The sequence below is a fragment of the Salvelinus sp. IW2-2015 genome, linkage group LG2, assembly GCF_002910315.2.
Source record: "Salvelinus sp. IW2-2015 linkage group LG2, ASM291031v2, whole genome shotgun sequence".
In the NCBI taxonomy this organism is placed as follows: domain Eukaryota; kingdom Metazoa; phylum Chordata; class Actinopteri; order Salmoniformes; family Salmonidae; genus Salvelinus; species Salvelinus sp. IW2-2015.
Window position 1 is genome coordinate 14,234,103 of NC_036839.1, and position 20,829 is coordinate 14,254,931.

The following is a 20,829-nucleotide window of genomic DNA, read 5'->3' on the forward strand; positions in this document are numbered from 1 at the left end:
TCTCTGTCTCTGTCTCTGTCTCTGTCTCTGTCTCTCTCTGTCTCTCTGTCTCTTTTTTGTGGATTAAAAGTCAATCGTTTAAAATATATGCCTACTGGATTGGAAGAATGTTGCTTCTAAAATGCTTTTTAGTGACGGATGGACAAAAAGATCAAGTCAGGTCAATCATGTTGATTTTGTGTTCTCTTGTGTTGCCTGCGCGCTCTCAGTATAGTGCAGTGTTCTAATAATGATATGGGTTTCATAATGGAAATAGTGGAAATCTGAAAGTCCTTTGATGTGCCACTTTGAATGTCACTACTTTAATACGCTTTTGTACTACAGATGTCATGTCAAAATGAGCATCTCAGTTATATATTGAACATGCAGTATTTTTATGTGGTCTTGTTTAATAAATGAGGTCCATTCTGTAAATACCCTTTCGAAAAAAGATTGCAGCCAGGGTGCAGTATAACTGCAGTGCACTGCAGTATAACTACAGTTAGAGTGCAGTATAACTGCAGTATGCTACAAATACTGCGTTCATAATAACACTGTTATTTTTACTGCAGTAATTATGCAGTGAGACTGCAGTTCAACTGCAGTACACTGCAGTTATTCTGTAATTACTGCGTCCGAAATACCACAGTCGACTGCAGTTAATGCACTTTTACTGCAGTTTCAAAACGGCAATCCTTTTTTGTAAGGGCAAGGTTGAAATTGGAAATGTGTACAGTAGAGTCTTATAACCATTTACTACCTCTGACCCATCATTAAAGTGTTTTGTAAAGCAGAAGGGCATGCCTATAAAGTGGGTAGTTCTATGCCAAGTATCCCGAGTATCCCGAGTGTAGCCAAAGCACTAGCAACATGCACTTTGTTTTAGTCTGTTGTGGCTAAGACAGTAATTGCCCAATTATGCCAACTGCAGATATTTCTAAACTTGCTCCATCACAACCACTTATTAATAAGAATGTAAGCTATATGACTGCACCAAATCAATATGTAGTGTCAGTTGATCTGTGTTTAGCGAAGATATGACAGGTTTGGTGCGTTATCTAAATACACTGAATGGGGATGCACTCTTTCTAGGACCTCGGGAGGATTATGACACTTTGCAGTTGGCAGCATTTAACCATTTCCTTACTGCATTAGTGTACGGCCTTGTGTGAGAGATAGTGATTCAATCAGACTTCATTCTTTTAACCTCAGAATAGATTCTCTCTCAGGACTTCTGATACAGGTACTTCATTCTAGAAACTGAAATGTATAGACTTCAATTCAATTAGCCATCCAAAAGATCAATAGACTTGTTCAATGTCGCCGAGTTGTTTTTTGAGCAGCTTAGAACTCATAGAATTCTGTATAAGCATTTTATTTTAAAGTGCACACTCCTGTGTTAAAGCAAAATGTTGTCTAGATGCAGTACAAAGACATAACTCTTATCAAATGCTGTTGGTTATAACTGCTGAGTACTGATTTTAGAGAAACTCTAACACTGCCTTTTGATAAAACTTTGTATTATTTTATTTAGCAGAAGAGTGTACTTTCTGATTCTATTAAGACCTATCTGTTTGTTCTGGCATTAACATATTCTTCCTCTGTTTTTCAGATGTAAATGGAGAAGCAGAAGTGTCAAGAAGAAAAWCAGGACATCTGCACGGCTGCAAACCGCATTTGCGTTAAAAGGCAAACAACAACATCCCATCACTTTCCTCTAATGCAATCCATAACTGACAATTAATGTCAAGCAGCACTTCGGTGCAGCATTATGCTGCCTTGCTGGAAGGAACACTGCTAATGGAAAGAAAACCTTATAAGATTCAATGCATTAAATACATATAAATGCAGCAGAATGCCTTCAAAAGTCTCATGCTTGTACGTGTTGACAGTCGTTTGCTGGGCAAGTGCTCTTTGGTACTTGGGTATATCCCGGCCGACATCCTCCTATGTCAGTGGGCAGATGTCTTTGCCGATCCGGAAGACTGTGAAAACCGTTAAGAACACTACGTTCAGCAACATCCGGACGCGAACGCTGAACCCCCACGCCTTCGACTTTGTCATCAACGAGCCTAAGAAATGTGAGACCAACACGCCCTTCCTGGTCATCCTGATCAGCACCACACACAAAGACTTTGATGCTCGTCAGGCCATCCGGGAGACCTGGGGCGATGAGAGCACCTACAGCGACATCCGCATCATCACCCTCTTCCTGCTGGGCCGCAACACGGACGCCGTCCTCAACCAGATGGTAGAACAGGAGAGCCAGATCTTCCACGACATTGTGGTGGAGGACTTCATAGACTCGTACCACAACCTCACCCTCAAGACCCTGATGGGCATGCGCTGGGTGGCCACCTTCTGCTCCCAGGCCCAGTACGTCATGAAGACAGACAGRGACATRTTCGTCAACATGGACAATCTGGTCTACAAGCTTCTGAAGCCCACCACCAAGCCCAAGAGGAGGTACTTCACGGGCTACGTCATCAACGGWGGTCCCATCAGAGACATGCGCAGTAAGTGGTACATGCCCAGAGACCTGTACCCCGAGGCTAAGTACCCCCCATTCTGCTCGGGAACGGGGTACGTGTTCTCAGTGGACGTGGCTGAGCTGATCTATAAGACCTCTCTGCACACCAGACTGCTCCACCTGGAGGATGTGTACGTGGGACTGTGTCTGAGGAAGCTAGGCATCCATCCCTATCAGAACAGTGGCTTCAATCACTGGAAAATGGCCTACAGCCTGTGCAGGTACCGTCGTGTTATCACTGTCCATCAGATCTCACCGGAAGAAATGCACCGAATCTGGAACGACATGTCAAGCAAGAAACACCTCAGATGCTAGTGGCACCTGAGGACAACTCAACTTGGACTCTTCTTCATTTTCTGACAGCATTAGTTCTCTGTAGGCTACTAGCATACTACTGAATCCACTCTGTAGCTGTTGGGTGCATGAAGCTTGTAAAGCGCATGTTCTCATTCAAACACACACTAAAATAGTCTTGTTGCTAGTCATTTTGTTATCTGTCTAGAATTCCAACTATAGACTTCACAAACTCATGTTGATGAACATTTACTCTCTAATGTACATTTTTTAAAGTAACATTTACAAGTGAAACCAGAGTTATTATTGAAGGAAAAAACAATTTATTTGTCAGTGTAAATCTATCTACTTTATGCCAAGTTCTCATGCTGTTTTGGGGGATGCCGGTATTTCCTTACAGTGGGACAAAGCCTCACCCACATATTGTCTCATCCCTCCTACCAATCTAATGGCTGGTCAACTACTGTACACACAATAATACATACAATTTGAAATGGCAAATAACGCTGCAACAATGACAACAAACGTAGACCAAGTGTGAATGTTGTTGGTTGTTTTCATATAGTTGCTATTTATTAAGAAATGAAGACATCTCTGCTGGATGTACTTCAACACTATTGGTAGTGATGTTCACTACTGCAGTGTTCAAAACTACATGTGGGTAAACAGATGCTATACATTTTTATTTGCCTGGGTATTTTTTGTTTAAATATCGGTGTAAATGTAGGCTACCTGCCACTTCTTCGGGAAAGAAACATTTCGATGTCATTCATATATTTTTTTCCTTACGGTGTACTTTAAGTAATTAACGGTTTCATGCTACAGGCTTCTGATAAAACTGTCTTCTATTACTTTATACTGTACGTAGAGAGCTGATTCATTAACAATTCATTACCGCTACCAAGTCTCAACAGGCATAAATATCATCTTGTGCAAGTGACAATTTACATAGTAACAACTATCTACATTCACAAATGAATGTATTATCATGTCTATTTGGCATATCTTTACTGAAGTACTGCTATTGAAGTAATGTGAAATAGTTATATTTTCTAGAACTTGGATGGCTGTTATGGTCCAAATGTAATTCAAGTATTTTTTTTAAAGTCTAGTATGATACTGAACAAAAATAGAAACGCAACAATTTGACTGAGTTACAGTTCATATGAGGAAATCAGTCAATTGAAATAAATAAATTAGGCCCTAATCTACGGATTTCACGACTGGGAATACAGATATGCATCTGTTGGTCACAGAGACTTTTTTTTTTTAAAGGTAGGGGTGTTGATCAGAAAACCAGTCAGTATGTGGTGTGACCACCATTTGCCTCATGCAGCGCGACACATCTCCTTTGCATAGAGTTGATCAGGCTGTTGACTGTGGCCTGTGTAATGTTGTCCCACTCCTCTTCAATGGCTGTGCGAAGTTGCTGGATATTGGCGGGAACTAGAACACACGGTCGTACAAGTCGATTCAGAGCATCCCAAACATGCTCAATGAGTGACACGTCTGGTGAGTACAGTATGCAGGCCATGTGGAAGAACTGGATATTTTCAGCTTCCAGGAATTGTGTACAGATCCTTGCGACATGGGGCTGTGCATTATCATACTGAAACATGATTAGATGGCGGTGCATGAATGGCACAACAATGGACCTCAGGATCCTGTCATGGTATTTCTGTGCATTCAAATTGCCATCGATAAAATGTGATTGTGTTCGTTGTCCGTAGCTTAWMCCTGCCCATACCATAACCCCACGCCACCATGGGGTACTCTGTTCACAAAGCTGACATCGGCACACGCTTGCCCACACAACGCCATACACATGGTCTGCGGTTGTGAGGCCATTTGGACATCCTGCCAAATTCTCTAAAACAACGTCTGAMGCGGCTTATGGTAGAGAAATGAACATTAAATTACATTTTTATTGTCCCCAGCACAAGGTGCACCTGTGTAATGATCATGCTGTTTAATCAGTTTCTTTATCGCACACCTGTCAGGTGGATGGATTATCTTGGCAAAGGAGAAATGCTCACTATAGGGATMTAAACCAATTTGTGCAAAATAATTTAGAGAAATATGCTTTTTGTGCGTATGGAAACATGGGACCAACACCTTTTGCGTTTATATTTTTGTTCAGTGTATAAGCTATTGTGACATTTGACTGTGAAAGTTTAAAGATCCATCCTGAAGGGGTTGTTGTGATATACAGTATGTTTTATTTACATWAAAAAATATACATACTTGTAAATAATAAAACCTATTCAATGCCTTGTACACTTGTTGACCCTAATCATGCATTCATGTCGATGACATTTGTTTTTGGGGTTTAGATTTGTTGAATTACAGCTACTTGTATGGATTTTCATGTTCATCAAATGTTTTGTATTTGTCAACAAACTCGAGTACCATCCACAAATTACTCCCAGCAACAAATATATATTTTTTATATATTTCCATGTAAATGTGTGCATTTGTAACATTTTGAATTTTCAGTGGCTCTAGCCAGTTCAACTCCCCTTGGGGATCTGCCAAACATCCACATGCCACATAGTGTCACTTGGCAGACTGTTCCCGACAGCAGTGTATCTGCCAGATGGTGACATTGCCAAATTCTGTAACTTGTTTATAATAAATGGAGGAACTATTTGGCTGAAAGGATTCCTCACCATTTCATTGCCTCTTCCGTATGTACTTGGGATGTGTGAGGAGTGTCCTTCACAAAGTTGTCCAAACTGTTCTAATTCATTTCCATTGGGACAGGTATTCCCATTAGGACAGGTAATCCCAGGGATACCTGCAATGCCGTCGGGGGTACGCCAAATAAAAATGTGACTCACATTTTTTTTTTATAAATAAAATTAAAACCATCTAGTGTTCAGCGAAATAACAACACAATGTCAAATACAGGTAGCCTACTCAAATAATTAACATCCAATCACATTAACCGTTACTCTCTCGGTCCGTATGTAGCCAAACGGAGCTGCTGCTCATGTTGGTATCTGTACTGATGGCGCAAAAMCCATGACAGGGAGACATAGTGGAGTGCTAACACGGGTGCAAGCAGTTGTTCCCGGCGCCACTTGGGTACATCGCAGCATCCACCAAGAGGCTCTTGCTGCCAAGGGAATGCCTGACAGCTTGAAAGACGTTTTGGACACTACAGTGAAAATGGTTAACTTTGTTAAAGCAAGACCCCTGAACTCTCGTGTATTTTCTGCACTATACAATGATATGGGCAGCGACCATGTAACGCTTTTACAACATACGCTGGTTTTCAAGGGGTAACGTATTGACACTTTTTTAAATTGAGAGAAAAGCATAAAGTTTTCTTTACTGACCATCATTTTCACTTGTCTTACCGCTTGCATGATGATGAGTTTCTCACACGACTGGCCTATCTGGGTGATGTTTTTTCTCGCCTGAATGATCTGAATCTAGGATTACATTCAATGTGTGGGACAAAATTGAGGCTATGATTAAGAAGTTGGCGCTCTTCTCTGTCTGCATCACAAGGAAAACACACAGGTCTTTCCATCATTGTATGATTTTTTTTGTGTGCAAATGAACTCAAGCTTACGGACAATGTCAAATGTGATATAGCGAAGCACCTGAGTGAGTTGGGTGTGCAATTACGCAGGCACTTTCCCGAAACGGATGACACAAACAACCGGATTTGTTATCCCGTTCATGCCCTGCCTCCAGTCCATTTACCGATATCTGAACCAGAGAGCCTCATCAAAATTGCAACAAGTGGTTCTGTGAAAATTTAATTTAATCAGAAGCCACTGACAGATTTCTGGATTGCGCTGTTAAGACACTGATGCCCTTTGCAACCATGTACTACCTAAGTGAGAGTGGATTCTCGGCCCTCACTAACATGAAAACTAAATACAGGCACAGACTGTGTGTGGAAAATGATTTAAGACTGAGACTCTCTCCAATACAACCCAACATTGCAGAGTTATGTGCTTCCTTTCACACCCTTCTCATTAACCTGTGGTGACCCTGGTGCTAGAAGGAGTACACAGCTGGAGGTTGAATGTTTGAAGGGGTAAGGGACTATAAAAAGTTTGGGAACCACTGTATTAGAACATTGTAATGTTTTACAATCTGGACGGGATTACTTCAGTCAGTTAACTTTTAAGAAAATCAACATCTATTGCAGTAAAATGAAAAACAACTCAACACAACATTAGTTTTAATAATTGCAATTAATTTTTATTTGTTGCTCCTCTGCAGAAATGTTTAATCGGCCGATTACAGAAAGGGAACAAAGATKATATGCAGAAATGGTACACATACTGTACATAAAAAACACAATCATTTAGCTATTCAAATAACGTATTTAGTACAAGTTAATATTTATTTTCCACTTTAATTTAGAAAATAATTTTAATTTAGAGCTACTGTACTTGTTTGGACAAACAAATGGCTCATCAACCTTTCAATAGTTGCCTTTGGGTTTCGTTTGCAGATGCATTGTTATACAGTACATTTCAGACTAATATATTTAGGACAAAACATCTTGTAGTGCAGTAAGACAAGAGCAAGAAACTACATTTTTCAAGATTGTGGCCTAGATTTAATCAGATCAAGCATTAATCGTCGGTAGCCCACACCCGCATAGCTGATGTTTCTGGCGGTGTCATAAGTGTAACTAAGTTGGAGCTGTCAAATCGGTGAGCYGCTGCTCTTGATCATTGTCACGAAGCCKCACCCGTCCCACTCGCYTTAGAAGTTCAGAACGAGAAAGTGTAGGCTATATAGAAATGACGACACTCAAATAGAAAATCATGAATCGATTAATTTCCACCAGCCTAATCGAGGTGTACATGACATCTCACATTCCAGTATTCGAAATTGTAAACGAGGCTGCATGGCATTTCTCTTAATGCGACTTGGTGCCACCAATGGCAATGTCCGCTTTAGGTATAATGCCAGGAGCCACTTGGGGATGTGACAGCTCTACCGCAGTTCCACCTCCAACACCAGCAAAGCAACCGCTATGTGGATGCTGGCTAAAGCGGATCTGATTGAATAGAGCCCTTTATCAATTCATTTTGGCTTCCGAAAACACATCAGCTGAAGCATATTACAGGATTATGGTTTGTTATGTTTCAAATGACCATTGTTGTCTGACGACAAAGCATACAGGTTAAATTCTCATTACAATTCATAACGTGAGTCTCCCAGGGCTAAGCATTGTTTTGTCAGGTGCATATACTCTGCCCCAAAAGTGCATTGTAGCTTGTCCTTAACTATTGAGAAAATCCTACCATTGAGTTGTATCACTGCTGGAATATACAGATGTATGTTTGTGAAATGGTCTTAAATCAACCAACATAAACAGGTTCTGCTTTTCTCGGTCTCACTCATTACCTACGTTCTTAGGTACAGATCAAWGAACAAGGCACCTCTAGCATTTTTAAGCATCAACACTGTCATATGAATAAGCATCACATTACACACGGCAGCATTCAGGTTTCCCCTATCCCTCACTTTCAACGAAAACGGGTCCCTTCAATGTATTGGTTTACGTTCATCTATACACAGTACAGTTCATTCCTTTTACAACATTCATAATGTTATCATGAAAATGTGCTTCTTCCATCAAATGAAATCTTACATTCTGAAGAGGGACTACAACACAGAGCTATGGGAAACATTTCTTGATCTTAAATGAGTAGTCTGTGAAATGGAAGTTGAAGAAGCAAATATTTTTCACCATGAAAACATAACGGTGAGAAAGAAATAAAAGTTTATAAATTCAATAAATAATAGTACGAGCTTCGCTGAAAGCAGAGGTAACATAATAAAAAAAAACACAACCCCTAAGCCACTTTGTTTTATCCCCAGCTATTACCACCTGAGAACATCTTTAGTTTTCCTGGCTGAATCCTGTTCCGTGCACATGACCTAGCCTGGGGGGCGGAGGGGGCAGTGAGCCAGTGGCAGGGCGGGGGAGGAGCTAGCGGAGTGGATCTGTGACAGAGCTGGGCATCGGGGCAGGGGAGAATGGAAGAAAGGAAGGGGTGTCTGTCTGACTGTCTGCTCTGACCTGACTCCTCCATCTCACCTGCGATGGCCACGATGGCATCAGCTAACACTCAGCTGGGCGAAGCCAATCAACTTCACGTTGTCTGGGATCTCAGTGTCATCACAGCCAGAGACCTGATGGAGGAACAGATCAACAGGGTAGGTGGGGGGCCATGAAATCCTAACACTTGCGTACACAACAACATTACCAGACATAATCCAACACCCAATGAACAGCTGTACTCTAACAATAAGGATTGGTTTTGCCACTGATCCTACTTTAAGTAGTAAGCCACTATTTAACGGATTAATATTATTTTGACCTCTTTTGCTCTTAAAATCCTATAAACCAAGAAAACTTGAAGTACAGGAGATTTGTCCCCTTGTTACAGGGCCACGAAGACATGAGAGCAGAGTGGAGGAATTACAGTCCTTCAAAAGATAATTTGCCAAATGAAACATTTACGGCGAAAGCTTTGAAAAGTATCTACACTATTTCCCCTACAGCCAAGGTGGTAGAACAATGACATTCCTCCATTTGATAATAGAAAATTGATAATAGAAAATGCTTTGTATCACCCGTGACGACGTCTTTAACAGCTCTATTAATTACTACATCAAGGTATCTTTCATTACTGTTGTTACTAGAAATCATGTGACACAAGCAATGCAACATGCACAAAGACAACTGTAATTTCCCTTCAGGGTATTCATTTAATCTAATAACTAATAATATTCTGATGCAACAGCTTCTACTGTGAAGGGTTGCAGCGCAATCTACCGTGCTGTGCTTTGCACGGAGAAAGATTGGATATGTTCCTTGTTAAAAGCTCTATGACTGTGTTGCACAGGTCTGTGTTGCATTTAATCATGATGATATTGGCATCCTGAGACCTGGGGGGTTTCACTGGCAGGAAAAGCTCAAAGTGATCCAGAAGTCTCACAAAGCTCCCTATCGTGTTCAATGCTTTTTGTAAATAAGACGCGCCGTTTGAAAAAAGAAACAGAGAATTATTTTGACTGCACTTGAGTTATTGGCATGGCTAACTCCACAAAAGCCCTTTCAGAACTAGAGGAGCTTTTGCTGAAATATAAGTGGTATTTTATTGAAAGTTCATTAGAGAGTGAGTGCGGCTAAATATGGCTAAATTCTAAACTCGTAATGCTCCTATGCTGACCCACAAGGATCCCTTATTACTGGCCAGACGCATTCAGAATGGTTTGAGTGCAGTCTCTGAGAGGCCATTGATATTTTTCACATCGCTATCCCCCTGGAAGTGGTACAGCATGAGTCAGTGGCCTGATGTCTGCCCACCACCAGCAATTTAGAGCGGAGAATGGAGAGAGGTTCTGTCACTCCCCGGATAGACTGGTGGGTCTATCCTGTGGTATAAACCCTCTTGGTAAAACGTTCGGAATTGTTCTCGGAGCGAAGATAATTATTCTCACTGTCGGCATGTGTAGTGAAACCACAAACATAGTTCAGTGTTTTTAGTCGATATTTGGAGTTGAGTGGCTGTGTGTGATTTCGTGCCGTCTGGAACTGGAACACTGTGTTAACAAATTGAAATGGGAAAGTGCTCTGGCCAATATATTTAACCAGCCATGCCCCAGCCAGCAGCACAGTCTGGATGCTGCTGCACTAACCCCTCTGATGCAGTTCTGCACACCAGGGAGGATCTCCGGCGACATTCACCAGCTGCTGATAAGACGTACATGGCAGAAAGGTCAAAGAGTGATGTACTGTGACCAACCGCACAGATGTTGTTTACCTCATCAACACCTTCCAAAAGGGTGCTAAAAAATAGCCCTAATATTACAGCAAACCCACCGGGAGCGGCATTAATTGCTCCCTTAATTCTTCTCTGTAGAGAATTTGCATTGTTCCGCTCGGTGTCGATCAATCACATAGTGGTGTGCACAGAGGGAAGCATATGTGCAGATTAGGAGTGTCAACCATCAGTTATTTCACTTAGAGGACAAAGTCAGTGCCGCGACACTGTCATCACAGATTTCTCCCATTCTCTAGCGCCACTGCTCATTTGGGATTTGAATGTATCAGTATTTCCAGACACCACCACCCTAAAGCATTGTGATTTAATTGGTGTGAGACATATTTTCTATGTAGGTTGAGAGTTATGGAAGTCAATCAATCTGTGTGATGTAACGTTCTTACTTCATGTACTGTAGCTAGCTTGAGACATGAGGTGGTGTGACATTTATCATTTGGGCACTCACCAGTTTAAAGGTCAACACTTTGTAGGTAGTTGGGTCATCTACAATTTTCTGAAGGTTAGCAGCAACTGAAAGGTAATGTCATATATAGAGTATGTGTTACTAGTGTTATTGCACAGTCACATCAGATTATCTACCATAGATCATATGATGAATAAATCAACACCGTACATCGCTGCTCTTATACCTCTCATTGACTTTGAGAGGGATATGATTCTTTTGAAAACACCAGTCCTAGGTCAAATACGTTTAAATACTTGAACCGCACTTGATTTAGTTTGCCCGGTAAAATAGTCCCAAATGTACCAACTCCGAGTTAAATCAAGCGCACCTCAAATCCTTTCAAGTATTTTACACATGCATTTGACCTAGGTATGGAGAATACATGCTAAGCATGTGGGTTTAAATAAGCCCTGCATTACATTAGAAAACAAGGATGAAAGTTTTACCGACAACAACATCGTGTCCATTGACAAGGCCAGCTGAGAATAGCTCCTGGGAAACCCCATCGGCAGTGTCTATGGAGAGAATAACAGACAACATTAGAACCAGGTGAGAAGTTAACATGTGCCATACGGTACTACACTTCAATACAATATCAAATGGTGCTAACAACCACATTCTAACATTAGCTTCTTCGTTGTGTGCACCTCTTACCTCGGCCAGGGGTGAACTCAAACCGGATGTCATTCAGCTCCTTCCTGGAGTTCCTGGCGAGAGAGATGGGAAGTTGATAAGTATTTAAGATGAGTCACATGTGAACAGACAGTGGGTCCAGGACCTGGTTAGCCTGTTAGTGCTTTACAACTCCATGGCATGACAACAATAGTCAGAGGAGTTGGCTACAATACAGATCTGGGACCAGGCCAAGAGTCTCCGTTTGTTCTATTTGATTCAGACTGTCTGAAAAGGATCCTGACAAGCAGACCCTCAGGAGTGGAAAGAGACAGCCCGTCTGCCACATCGACACTTTAACCCTACCCTCTAGGCTTCACACACTGGGCCATGTTAAGCACATCGTTTTCCTAACTAACTGCTTAAGTCAGTGTTACTTCTAGCTACTGTAATATCCACCTGTATTTATTTAAGGACGACACAGTTGGTGTAGCATTAGTGGTAAAATGTTTATCCTTGCATGTGACTCATGTATAATGTGATTATTTTGAGTTGCCATGGTGGGGGTAAGTCTCATGAAGAGTTCCAAAGAACAGCTGACTGATGTTTATAGTAAACAGCAGCCTCTCTGTGCATTGGCCAAACCCTCCTTTTGGTCTGTGTACCAGTGGTGAACATGCATACTGTACAGGTTGGGAAAAACTCATCTACGTACTGTATATAGCCTATTGTGGTGACTACAACATCATCACATCAAATGTTACTGGTTGCATACACATATTTTGCAGATGTTATTGCAGGTGCAGCAAAATGATGTTTCTAGCTCCAACAGTGCAGCAATACCTAACAATACAAAACAATACACACAAAACGAGCAATGTCCGAGTCAGGAATATAAATATAAAGTCCCAGTCAAAAGTTTGGACACACTTACTCATTCAAGGGTTTTTCTTTATTTGTACTATTTTCTACATTGTAGAATAATACTGKAGACATCAAAACTATGAAATAACACATATTGAAACATGTAGTAACCCAAAAAGTGTTAAAAATGTAAAATATATTTGGATTTGTTTATGATTCTMAAGTAGCCACCRTTTGCCTTGATGACAGCTTTGCAGACTCCTGGCATTCTCTCAACCAGCTTCACCTGGAATGCTTTTAAGGAGTTCCCACATATGCTGAGAACTTGTTGGCTGCTTTTCCTTCACGCTGCGGTCCAATTCATCCCAAACCATCTCAATTGGGTTGAGGTCGGGTGATTGTGGAGGCCAGGTCATCTGATGCATCACTCCATCACTTTCCTTCTAGGTCAAATAGCCCTTACACAGCCTGGAGGTGTGTTGGGTCATTGTCCTATTGAAAAACAAATGATAGTTCCAGTAAACGTAAACCAGATGGGATGGCGTATCGKTGCAGAATGCTATGGTAGCCATGCTGGCTAAGTGTGCCTTTAGTTCTAAATAAATCACAGACAGTCACCAGCAAAGCACCCCCACACCATCCCACCTCCTCCTCCATGCTTCACGGTGGGAACCACACATGCGGAGATCATCCYTTCACCTACTCTGCGTCTCACAAAGAGACAACGGGTGGAACCAAAAATCTAAAATTTGGACTCATCAGACCTAAGGACAGATTTCCACCAGTCTAATGTCCATTGCTTGCGTTTCTTGGCCAAAGCAAARCTCTTCTTATTGMTGTCCTTTAGTAGTGGTTTCTTTGRAGTAATTATCCTTTGAACAGTTGATGTTGATATGTGTCTGCTACTTGAACTCTGTGAATAATTTATTTGGGCTGTTTCAACCATCAGCGCTTGATGGTTTTTGCGATAGCACTTGAAGAAACTTACTTGAAATGTTCCATATTCACTGACCTTCATGTCTTAAAGTAATGATGGACTGTTGTTTTTCTTTGCTTATTTGAGCTGTTCTTGCCATAATATGMACTTGGTCTTTTACCAAATAGGGCTATCTTTTGTATACCAACCCTACCTTGTCAGAACACAACTGATTGGCTCAAACACATTACAAACACAGAAGAAAAGAAATTCCACAAATGAACTTTTAACAAGGCACACCTGTTAATTGAAATGCATTCCAGGTGACTACCTCATGAAACTGGTTGAATGCCAAAAGCTGTCATCAAAGCAAAGGGTGGCTACTTTGAAGAATGTCAAATATAAAATATATTTTGATTTGTTTAACACTTTTTTGGTTAGTACATGATTCCATATGTGTTATTTCATAGTTTTGATGTCTTCAATATTATTCTAAAATGTAGAAAATAATAAAAAATGGAATGAGTAGGTGTGTCCAAACTTTTGACTGGCACTGTATATGTGCAGCAGTGGAGGCTCATCAGAGGAGGAAGGGGAGGYCCATCCTCAGTGAATTTWAAAAATGTTTAAATATTGAAACATTAAAAAAGTCATCCTTTTTAGATAAAACTATGCTAATGTCACCAAATAATTGATTAAAACACACTGATTTGCAATAATGGTTCACAGTAGCCTCAACAACACTCTAAGGTAGCACCATGGCTAGTTTCCGTCCTCCTCTGGGTACATTGACTTCAATACAAAACTTCCAGAGGATGTCCTCCAACCTATCAGAGCTCTTGCAGCATGGACTGACATGTTGTCRACCCAATCAAAATAATTAACCTAATACTAAAAGCATAAGCTACAGCTAGCTAGCACTGCAGTGGATAAAATATGGTGAGTTGTTGACTAAAAAAGAGAGGAAYACAATATTTGTACAGTTTTGAACAAATTWATTTKTTTAAAAATMAAGGAGATACGAGAGAGAGAAAGAGAGAGTGCTAGCTATATTTCATGTATTTTTTCCACTTTTACTTAGCTAGCGACAGCAGCTAGCAAGTTTAGCCTACTCAAACACCTGGCTCAAACAGAGAGGGATCCTATGCTAGCTAGCTGGCTAATGGTATCCAACACTGGAACTCTTCCAAGTCAAGGTAAGGTTTTATGAATTTATTGCCAATGGGGCCCACTGGTGTAACTGCTAAACTGCTTGCTGACCACTGTACTGCATGATTGAAATGGGTTTACTAACGAGTTAGTTCTAGTAGCTATGTTGACTAGCTATGACAGTCGCTAATATGGTGACAACGATGTAGGCTATGTGTAGCGGTTATGATATTAAGGTTTGGCTTGGAAAGGTTTTTTCAACTGGTCACAGATAGCTGATGTGTTGTGCACTGAAGTCCACAAGCTAAGGAAAAAGATGAAGAAGAGAGCGCAGAGATTCGAGAAGAAATTCTACAATGGGCAGAATTATTATGCTGTTTGTATGTGCCTGCTATAAAAGTGAACTGTGTTCATGTGTGATCAGGGGTGTAATCATTCCGCCGATTCTGTTGAAAAACATTCCTTAAAACGTAAGCAAACGTAACGAAACGGGGATAAACATACCTGAATTTATTATGACGTGATCGTGACGTGATCAAGACAGCAGGCAAAATTACTGAACCAAATCAACAACAGAGAKCAGATCGTGATTGYATTGTCCTACTCCTTACATGCTGAKCAGACCGGACACGTCGCGTGCGCGAGCGTCGCAAAATACATTTAGAAATCCATGTTATTCAATTATTGCACCCACACTGCTTGCGCGCGACAACGAGKGTCTGCYACACCAAGGGCTAAAATAGATGTCGTTCCTATTTCTGACGCAGATCGCGCTGCAAGTSKTGCCTCTCCCATCTCCTCATTGGTTTATAGAAGCAGGTACCCACGTGCCATCTCCTCATTGGTTATACCCACGTGGGTGATAGAAAAATGAACTGTTTTGCCGGTAGTCGTGGTAATACAATGAAAGTTTAGATGCAATCACCATATAATTGAAACGATGAAAAAGCCTGGGAGGAGAGATGACTAGAAACGATTCGGTTGGCCGTTTTATGTGTGGATTAATTGTCGGAGTAGAGATCCTTGTGCATTTCAGGTAAAATAACAACTCAATGTTTATATCCCAGGACAAATTAGCTAGCAACAGCAAGCTAGCTAAATAGGACAAATTAACGTTAGCTAGCAAGTGCAAGCTAACTAGSTAAATTACCATACATGTTTAATGCTTTTCCACCTGTCCCCAAATTAATGTCATTGGTTCAGAGTTTGTTTTGATATTTTAACCTGCGTGTCGTGATCGCGTTTGATGTGGGGGGGCTAAATACATTTATGCACGATAGAGCACGATGGCGCACGCGCGCAGCCGGTTTMGGCAAGGTGTTAGAATATCATGAATGCCAGAAATGTAAATGGGAAAATAACACATTCAGGAAATGATTCTAGAAGTAGGCTAACATGATTATGTTAAGAAACGGTTGATACCATGTGTCAGCAGGAATAGAGTCCATTAAAGACAAATCTCAATGGGTTCCAAGAAGTAGATATGGTAACTGTGCTAATGCAATCTTGTACTTGCGGCTGTGTTAAGACTGACATATTTGGAGATTTGATTTGGATTTGAAGTGTCCTTGCAGTGGAATGACCAGAATAATGTACAACTTTTAAAATCACTCAAACAGTGTAATTGTCGTTGTTCGTTAGTGCTGAGCGATTAATGCTTTTTGAGGTTCGTTAGGTTTCAGTTCGATTATTTTAAAAAGATCACGGTTTTCAATGTCAATATTTTTTTTCAACATTTAATGCATTATGAAGTAATGACATTACAATGATTTTACAGCTTTATACACGGAAATTCCAAATCCCAAAATAGTGAACATTCAATTGCCAAAACATTGAWAATATTCCATTGTCTGTGTCAGGTCCACATTGGATAGACATCAATGGAAAAATAGGACATGACTAAGAAATAATGAAATATTTTAGTTGTGTATATTACTTAGTTTTGATAACTTTKTTATTTTTCATTCCTTAAAGTCATCATCCCATCTCTGCTCAGACATTAGCATGAGCATTAGCAGCAACCATGCTGTGTTGTCATGTGTTGCTGCCTTGCTATGTTGTCGTCTTAGGTCTCTCTTGATGTAGTGTTGTCTCTCTTGTTGTGATGTGTGTTTTGTCCTATATTTATATTGTATTTATTTATTTTTAATCCCAGGCCCCCGTCCCCGCAGGAGGCCTTTTGCCTTTAGGTAGGCCGTCATTGTCAATAAGAATTTGTTCTTAACTGACTTGCCTAGTTAAATAAATGTTAAATACATTTAAAAAAAAAAATATATATATATATATATCTCTGGTTTAGGAGAATAAAACAGATAAATTACTCCATGAWGGCCATCCAGTGAATTTCCATATTTGTCACATGCCCGATTGATCCTTTCCTAAGGTCAAATGAAGTGTTGAAATGCAGCTGAAACACGGAATATAGCAGCTCAAATGCATTGTATAATTGATTTAATGTAAAACAGGTAGAATCTTTTAATCTTTCAGAGGGTGATAGAAGTATTACAGTAGCAGGAGGTTGACTAAGGATAATGATGTAAAAAGGGACTTGTAGTTTTAGTAGTTCCATACTGTGTGAAGGTAACATCTGTCTGTGAGTTCTCTTGGCTCCGAGCTCCCATCTGGCTAAGAACTAAAGCAGCCTACTAATTCATACAGCTTTCTTATACAGCAACTTCAAACCAGCAAGACAAGAGGATGCCTCTCCTAATACCGACATGATGCATAAAAGTCCATCTGCATGTCTATCCTATGTCAATTTTACACTGTACTACCCCATCTAAATTCGCTCTAACGTTGGCATTAATACAGTACATGGAGTCATCATAACAACAGCACAATGACTGATAGCTTCAAAAGGAGGGTAGTGGCTGGGCAGGCTACTGTACACAGCGTTGTGGGAGTGGGATTAAATTGGGCTGTAATTAAGATGCATAAATCACATCCATCTCCGCCCGCCTGGTAGCCCTTGACCTACATTTTACAGGAGATTTTGCATGTAAGGAACATGCTCCGACACATCTGTGAGGGCTAACTTAGTTCTGCGAGATAGAGCGAGAGAGACAGAGAGGCAGTAGGAAGAGAAGTAGGAGTGGATTTCCATCAGCTGCCTGTGAGTCAACTTTACTTGTCCAATTCTGCAGATTCACAGCTAGAGAGAAGTCAGGGGTGAAACTTGAGTTTATCGGATGGATGTAGGATGAGTAAGATCTCTCCAGTTCATCCACGGACAGTGGGAGAGCGTGCTGAAAGTGTTTCTGCGGCCACATCTGTGGCAGAGGGCCTGAGCCCTGCGTCTCCAACTACCAACTAAGTCCTCCTCCAGAGAGATCGGCAGCAGATTCCTGGAAAGTCCCTGTCAGATTACATTGTGGGAGGTAAATAGATCGCAGAGGACAGTCGGAGCTAAGCCGCACACACAGACTGAGAAACCGTTTAGAAGTTTTAGGGGTTTTAATCGGCTTCTTTTAAAAACGTCAATCTTCCAGAGTCTTACTAGGAGTGTTAAGATTTTCTTAAATAACTGTGTTCTTATCAACCCATCAGCACAGGGACAGAATAAGCCATGAATAAACAGACAGAATAAACCATGACTTTGCTCAGTCAGCTTCAAATCCCAGCATCCCACACCTTCCAWATGAATCACCAGAGATGTCAGTGGGCACTAACAAGCATTGGGGCGATTGGAGTGTTTACCAGGTAAAGCATGAGCTGAAATAATTAGTATAGAGAGGTCTTCTATCTACTAAAATAGATTTCCCCTGGTAGGCAATGAGGACTCAGGCAAACACTTGACTGGCAAACACAGAGAGAGTGCCATTCATGGAGGGGAGAATCTCCACTGTAGAACATGACAGAATGTCATCACTCCCAGTTCCCCTGAGTAACTCAAGTAATGTTTGTCTATAGAACAATTTAATACTTCTGAACTGCACTCTGCCARCTAAGCTGTTTGCAATGTATCCTGTCCAGACGTATGATTGGTATGTTGGGGAAAGTTAGCTGTAAAGCTCTCTAGCACTGAGAGCGTTCACTGCAGTTCAAGACCGAGGCCAGGTAAACAGATGGTCTGTTGTGTATAGACTACACACAGGGACTGACAGTGACCAGAAATCGGCTTTGACATTTCTAACACACCGGCCCATTTCTTTCCTTGAGGCCCCCACAACTGACCTTTTTTCCCCCCTCGATGACCCCACACCTGCCCATTTTATTCGTTGAGGCCCCCATCACTCCACCCCTTATTCAAAAACACCCCCCCCCCAAAAGAAAGTTAGACAGGCCCACCAGGCTAAAAATGGACCAGCCTATCTGGCATTTGCCCGAAATGTCAGATGGTCAGTCCGCCCCTGACTACACAGGAGAACTCTAAATCCTGTGTGGCATTGACAGGGAGGTCATTTCTTAAAACACCAACAAAAAATCAATACAAACATCTGGGGGTAAACTGGGGAGTGTTTGGAGTGGGAGAGGGAAAGTACTTCAGAGCTCCGGCCTTGGAAAAGCCTACAGGAATGGGCTCACTGTGTGAGAGGAGATAGTATTAATGTGCTAGTAATTAATTTGGGCTGTCAAAATAAAGGAGAGTAATTTGACTTCCTTGTGGGTTTTAATGAATGAGTTTACACACGGCAACGCACAATAATCAAAACTTTTTGTCTGAGTCTACACAAGGCAGGGTGGGCTGCGTGGGCATGATAACTCCAGCCCATGGACAGACGGAATAAATATGCCACATCTGCCTGGAGCTCTATTGGTTAATTGTCTGACTTCTATCCTCCCATGATCACATACCCTATTAAATCAGCAATCAATTGCCAGTGAGGATGAAACGTCAATATCTGTGCCAAAGTAGTCTTTCTTTCATGGAGCAGATCAAATGTTCAATTTCTTCTGTACAAAATAAAACAGTTCAACTCCCAGGTCATTCAAACTTTTCCTGTCGTTCTTACTGTCTTTTAATTGAAGTTTCCTGCCGGTTCCAAGTCCCCTAACTAAACTATTGACTTCACAACTGCCACCAGTTTGCCGCCAAAATATTGACAACAAATACATAGACTTAGTCAAATAAATACAAGTGTAAAATTGTTTTAAATTATATTATGCTGAAACCAATGGTATTCACTAAATTGATGGTTTATATTTTGGATGTTTTACAGCTTTGTCATTCTGCTTTATTTTTTAAATCATCTTATTTAATGATGTCATATATTTTACATGTGATAAGGCCACACAGAGAGCCAGACATAATTACAGACACCTTAGATAATCTGAAGTACCCATAAAGGCCACTAGATATCTTGTGATAGATTACATGAAATCCTTGAAAGATATCAAAATTCTGATAGTTTCCATGTAAAATTAGAAAGTTTCCAGGAACATACCCTGCCTTTGCAACTGTAACCATGGTCAACTAATCATAGCATCCCATCTGAATACAATTCTCGAAAGAACCTTAATTTATGGGTTCACACTAGCATAAATCCCTTTCAAATCAGCCTTAACATCCTTATCAGTTTTGGGAGGAGAATTTATATAGTCTTGTGTTTGTTCTTTCAGATGCAATTAAGTTTTTCAAATTAGTTTTGTATTTTTACCCAAGAGAACCCCACCACCACACGATGCAGCTCTTATACCACCAGAGCTCTGTTCATGGTTTACTCTTAGTGAAGCAATTGTTGGATTAAAACTATAATTACATTTGAATCTGCATGGATTATTACAATTACAAAACTGAAGCCTAAGAAACTTGTCAATGCAAGTCTTTTGTAAAAACAACTAGATACATCTAGCTACTATTGTATGGAAGAGTATAACATAATATTATGATTGGTGGAATGTGGTGTGTCCCATCTGACTGCCGATCAATCACTGATTAAAATATAAAGATGTATCTAGAAGAGAGTGATTACTGTAATTCCATTGTGACTGGAAAGAGACAAAGCTGGCACTATTCAATATGGGCTTTAATAATGCTATAGGTTTCAGCTTGAATCAGGTTAGATAGCTCCAACAATTTCCCCATCTGTTTTCCACAACATAAATTCACTTTGAATGGAAATAAACTACAGTTATCTCACTTGTCCTACTATTATGTTAACTAGATAGTCAGCAAAGAAACAATGTAAGAATTGTATGAAAACATTTCCTAAGGTCCCTGGGGATGCCCTATGAATTATTCAAAATAACACTCCTTTCTGTGATTCCT

General features: G+C 40.7%; 2 protein-coding genes across 4 annotated transcripts in view; one reads left to right on the forward strand and one right to left on the reverse strand.

Annotated features, from left to right (window-relative positions):
- The window catches only part of LOC111974800 (beta-1,3-galactosyltransferase 1-like), a 113,592-nt gene extending 109,526 nt beyond the window's left edge, over positions 1-4,066 (forward strand). For both annotated transcript variants that reach the window (XM_024002808.2, XM_070447273.1), the window contains one exon: positions 1,592-4,066. In XM_024002808.2, coding sequence (XP_023858576.1) covers positions 1,835-2,824 — 990 coding nt within the window. In that variant the 5' untranslated portion in view covers positions 1,592-1,834 and the 3' untranslated portion in view covers positions 2,825-4,066. The remainder of the gene's footprint in view (positions 1-1,591) is intronic.
- Positions 4,067-7,008: 2,942 nt separating this feature from the next.
- LOC111974810 (STE20/SPS1-related proline-alanine-rich protein kinase-like) overlaps positions 7,009-20,829 on the reverse strand; it is a 28,870-nt gene continuing 15,049 nt past the window's right edge. For both annotated transcript variants that reach the window (XM_024002820.2, XM_024002829.2), the window contains 4 exons: positions 11,735-11,787; positions 11,527-11,595; positions 11,081-11,145; positions 7,009-8,977 (listed from right to left, as the gene is read on the reverse strand). In XM_024002820.2, the coding sequence (XP_023858588.1) occupies positions 8,903-8,977; positions 11,081-11,145; positions 11,527-11,595; positions 11,735-11,787 (262 nt within the window). In that variant the 3' untranslated portion in view covers positions 7,009-8,902. The remainder of the gene's footprint in view (positions 8,978-11,080; positions 11,146-11,526; positions 11,596-11,734; positions 11,788-20,829) is intronic.